We start from the raw sequence: 5,369 nt of genomic DNA, 5'->3' as shown, positions 1-5,369 counted from the left end.
TCCCTCACAGCCTTCCTGAAATCCTGATATGTTATTATATAGTCAATGACAGACCTGGTTCCCCTTCCTTTCCAAGTATACCAGTGAATGTTTAAAAAAGGAGTTTGTGATTACTAAACCCATACTGGCACAGAAATCCAAGAGTTGTTTCCCGTTCCTATTGGCCTCCATATCCTCTCCAAATTTACCCATAACCTTTTCATACCCTTCTGTTCGATTTCCAATCCTGGCATTAAAATCACTCATGAGCAGAACACCGTCCTTGGCCTTTACTCTAACAACTACATCACTGAGTGCCTCATAAAAACTATCCATCTTATCTTGATCAGTCCCTTCACAATGCGAATATACTGACACAATCCTAATTTTCTTGCTAGACACTGTCAAATCTATCCACATCAGTCGTTCGTTTACATACCTTATTGCAACTACGCTGGGTTCCATTTCTTTCCTGATGTAAAGCCCTACACCCCATTGTGCTATTCCTGCTTTGACTCCTGACAGGTAGACCTTGTATGCTCCCACTTCCTCTTCTTTCTCACCCCTTAGCTGAATGTCACTAACAGCTAAAACGTCCAGCCCCATCTTACTTGCAGCCTCTACCAGCTCTACCTTCTTCCCAGAGTAGCCCCCATTGATATTAATAGCTCCCCATCTCATTACCATTTGTTTGCCAAGTCGTATCTTAGGAGTCCCTGGTTTGTCAGTTAGAGGTGGGACTTAGTCACCTCCAAAGGTCCGAGGCATTTTGCTCTGATTGTTGCCAGCATCATATTTAAAGTACCAGGGAAACAGGTTGCTAGCCTTACTTGCCCCAGGTCCCATTGAGTTTTACCCCTAACGGTTGAGGGACTAACCGGTGGATTTGGTAGTCTTTGCCGTCTGAGCACAAAGGTGACCACTACTCAATATGTCCGAGATGCCCAGCCTTATTCCAAAGTAACTGGTATCCCGACTGTCAGGACCACTTACTTGGCCACTCATACGTTGCCCGTGGTTCATGAACTAGGGCATGACAACAGGAACCCACACCATGAACCACTCTTTTTTATATTTTGATTAAATTCTCTTAGTATTCCATCTCCATCGTGTTTAGATCACTCAAGTCATCATATTCATCTTTTGCCGAATCAACAGAAAATGTAGCAAGACCACGGGAAGCATCACGTCCTCCAAATGCTGAGTATGGACCACCTGGTCCATAAAAACGTTTCCCTTTCGTGACATCGTAGACATTTCCATTCACAGCAACAAGAATTCTTCCATCTGGGCCAGTTCCATCATACTTTCGTAACTCTTCTACTGTAAAATCTCTTCTTAACTTCGGTAATTCTGGTTCAATGTGCACAGGTTCATGTACCTTTTGCCTGCTTTTTATTATTTTATATACAAGATAACTGATTATTCCCACCAAAGCAATGTTAATTGGACTTTTAAGAATTTCCCATATTAAACTTGAAAGAAACCCGCTCTCTTCCACCACATCCAAGATATCCGCCATCTTTACTGAATCAGCAAGTACTACTACAGCATCTGCAAAACGGATACATTGTATTCGTTCCCCGTTAATTTTAATTCCTTTGGTTATTCGTTTCAATTTTTGAATGGTTTTTTTCAATAAATAAGTTGAACAAATATGGTGATAATGGGCATTCTTGCCTTACTCCCCTCCTTATTTTTGCTTTCTTCTCCACACGATTCACTTTTATCTCTGCTTCCGGCCTTTTATACAGGTTCCAGATTAATCTTCTGTCGCTCCAATCAAGATTTATTACCTTCATTGTTCGGAATAACAATTTTCCAATTAACCATGTCAAATGCTTTTTGTAAATCTATAAAGGTCAAGCAGGTTTTCCGATTTACTCAAATTCGTCTTTCTAATACCATCCTCAGAGCTCTGCCTCTCTAGTTCCTTTTCCTGATCTGAAACCAAATTGGTCTTCTCCTAGGTTTGCCTCAATTTTCTTTTTTATTCGTTTTTTATTATTTTTAACATTATTTTGGAAGTGTGGGATAGTATTGGCACTGTTAATGCAGAACGTCACCTGAGGGCAGTGACCTCTGTGGCATTGACTCATGTCTGACGCTCTTATTCTGAGAGGATACCATTTCACTGTCCTGCTCAGCTTTCCTGTACCTTCCGCATGTCTATCGTCAACAGCACGTCCTTCGAGGGCCCACCAGAAGTCTTTTAGTCATTTTTAATGCTCCACTACCAGAGCTGGAAACATTTCTTGTCATGCAGACCGTCCAAAGCGCCTCTTCTGTGTGTGTTCCAGCGTGTGTCTTTCCAACTGAATAACTGTATGTGAAAAATAACATTGCCCTTCCTTCTCTCTCAGTGAGAAATTATTTAACTAGGTACCCATTTCTCGCCTGCCAAAAATTCACATCTTGTAACGTTATCTTTTCTTAAAATCAATATTTTTTTCCATGATCTGGATATAATGTGTGTTCCAACTTACGTGCCTAGTGAACTTCAGTATTTTAAGATTAATGTTTTATTTTTTAATTAATGTTTTGATTTTGTCTCTACAGAACTAGTTTCTGTGTTGTCTGCATAACAGGAAAACAAATAATTTTGTTGTTTTTTGTTCTCAGTAATTATTGTTTTGAGACTTAGAAATGGATTTCTGTTTATCTCGCAGACGTTAAATTCCTTTTAAAAAATCATACAAAATGCTAACCACAAATTTATTTACTGTTAGAGTGCATACTAGGCATTTAGTTATCTACATCTACATACATACTCCGCATGTCACCGTATGGTGCGTGGCGGAGGGTATCCTGTACCACAACTAGTCGTTTGCTCTCCTGTTCCACTTGCAGATAGAGCGAGGGAAAAACGACTGTCTGCATGCCTCCGTATGAGCCCTATTTTCTCTTAGTGGTCCCTACGCGAAATATATGTTGGTGGCATTAGGATCGTTTTGCAGTCAGCTTCAGATGCCGCTTCTCTGAACTTTCTCAGTAGTGAAACTTCCTGGTAGATTAAAACTGTGTGCCCGACCAAGACTCGAACTCAGGACCTTTGCCTTTCGCGGGCAAGCTACCGAAGCACGAATCACGCCCGGTACTCACAGCTTTACTTCTGCCAGTACCTCGTCTCCCACCTTCCAAACCTTACAGAAGCTCAGTAGTGTTCTTTGAAATGAATGTCTTCTTCCCACCTCGGATACCCACGTGAGCTCCCGAAGCGTATCCGTAACACTTACATTCTGATCGAACCTACCGGTGACAAATCTAGTAGCTCTTCTCTGAATTGCTTTGATGTCTTCTTTCAATACGACTTGGTGCGGATACCAAACACGCGAGCAGTACTCCTCCTTTACAGATGAACCACACGTTCCTAAAATTGTAGCAATGATCCGAATTCGAATATTCGCCTTTTCTTCCACAGTCCTCATATGTTGTTCCATCTCATAACGCTTCGTATCGTTAAGCCAAGATATTTAAATGACGTGACTGTGTCACGCAGGACACCACTAATGCTGTATCCGAATATTGCGGGTTTGCTTTTCCTACCCATCCGCATTAACATACATTTTTATACATTAAGAGCCAGCTGCCATTCATCACACCAACTAGAAATTTTGTCTAGCTCATCTTGTATCGACCTACAGTCACTTATTTTCGACACTTTCCTGTACACCACAGCAGCATCAGCGAACAACCACAGATTGGTGCCCACCCTGCCGGTCAGATCATTACTGACCATTACTGACCATTAAAATTGCTACACCACGAAGATGACGTGCTACAGACGCGAAATTTAACTGAAAGAAAGACGATGCTGTGATATGTAAATGATTAGATTTTCAGAGCATTCACACAAGGTTGGCGCCGGTGGCGACACCTACGACGTGCTGACGTGAGGAAAGTTTCCAGCCGATTCCTCATACACAAACAGCAGTTGACCGGTGTTGCCTGGTGAAACGTTGTTGTGATGCCTCGTGTAAGGAGGAGAAATGCGGACCATCACGTTTCCGGCTTTGATAAAGGTCGGATTGTAGCCTATCGCGATTGCGGTTTATCGTATCGCGACATTGCTGCTCGAGTTGGTCGAGTTCCAATGACTGTTAGCAGAATACGGAATCGGTGGGTTCAGGAGGGTAATACGGAACGCGGTGCTGGATCCCAACGGCCTCATATCACTAGCAGTCGAGGTGACAGGCATCTTATCCGCAGGGCTGTAACGGATCGTGCAGCCACGTCTCGGTCTCTGAGTCAACAGATGGAGACGTTTGCAAGACAACAACCAACTGCACGAACAGTTCGACGACGTTTGCAACAGCATGGACTATCAGCTCGGAGACTGTGGCTGCGGTTAGCCTTGACGCTGCGTCACAGACAGGAGCACCTGCGATGGTGTACTCAACGACGAACCTGGGTGCACGAATGGCAAAACGTCATTTTTCCGGATGAATCCAGGTTCTGTTTACAGCATCATGATGGTCGCATCCGTGTTTGGCGACATCGCGGTGAACGAACATTGGAAACGTGTATTCGTCATCGCCATAATGGCGTATCGCCCGGCGTGATGGTATGGGGTGCCGTTGGTTACACGTCTCGGTCAGCTCTTGTTCGCATTGACGGCACTTTGAACAGTGGATGTTACATTTCAGATGTGTTACGGCGCGGGCTCTACCTTTCATTCGATCCCTGCGAAACCCTACATTTCAGCAGGACAATGGACGACCGCATGTTTCAGTTCCTGTACGGGCCTGTCTGGATACAGAAAATGTTCGACTGCTGGCCTGGCCAGCACATTTTCCAGATCTCTCACCAACTGAAAACGTCTGGTCGATGGTGGCCGAGCAACTGGCACGGTAAAATACGCCAATCACTACTCTTGATGAACTGTGGTATCGTCTTGAAGCTGCATGGGTTAGCTGTACCTGTACACACCATCCAAGCACTGTTTGACTCAATGCGCAGGCGTATCAAGGCCGTTATTACGGCCAGAGGTCGTTGTTCTTGGTACTGATTTCTCAGGATCTATGCACCAAAACTGCGTGAAAATGTAATCACATGTCAGTTCTAGTATAATATATTTGTCCAATGAATACCCGTTTATCATCTGCATTTCTTCTTAGTGTAGCAATTTGAATGGACAGTAATGTAGCACCAGTCCTGCCACACAACCCTGGGCCACTTCTGTTGCTACCCCTGTCTCCGAGGAACTCACGCCGTCGAAGACAACATACTGGGTTCCATTATTTGAAAAGTCTTCGACCCACTCACATATCCGGGAACCTATTCCGTCTGCACGTACCTTCGTTAACAGCCTGCAGCAGGCTACCGTGTCGAATGCTTTCCGGAAATCTCTGCAGAAAACCGATGTTAAGATACTGTTTTGTAATTTTTCC

At 43.8% G+C, this 5,369-nt stretch overlaps 1 protein-coding gene across 1 annotated transcript; it reads right to left on the bottom strand.

The window, feature by feature from the left end:
• Positions 1 to 1,069: 1,069 nt before the first annotated feature.
• LOC124593778 (membrane-associated progesterone receptor component 1-like) lies at positions 1,070 to 1,501 on the bottom strand. Its single transcript, XM_047132127.1, has one exon. It carries the CDS (start codon positions 1,499 to 1,501, stop codon positions 1,070 to 1,072), a length of 432 nt encoding a protein of 143 aa, XP_046988083.1.
• Between the last annotated feature and the right edge of the window lie 3,868 nt (positions 1,502 to 5,369).

The sequence above is a fragment of the Schistocerca americana genome, chromosome 2 (genome assembly GCF_021461395.2).
Source record: "Schistocerca americana isolate TAMUIC-IGC-003095 chromosome 2, iqSchAmer2.1, whole genome shotgun sequence".
Taxonomy (NCBI): Eukaryota; Metazoa; Arthropoda; class Insecta; order Orthoptera; family Acrididae; genus Schistocerca; species Schistocerca americana.
Note: the sequence above shows the minus strand (reverse complement) of the source record. Positions and strands in the feature narration are given on the sequence as shown.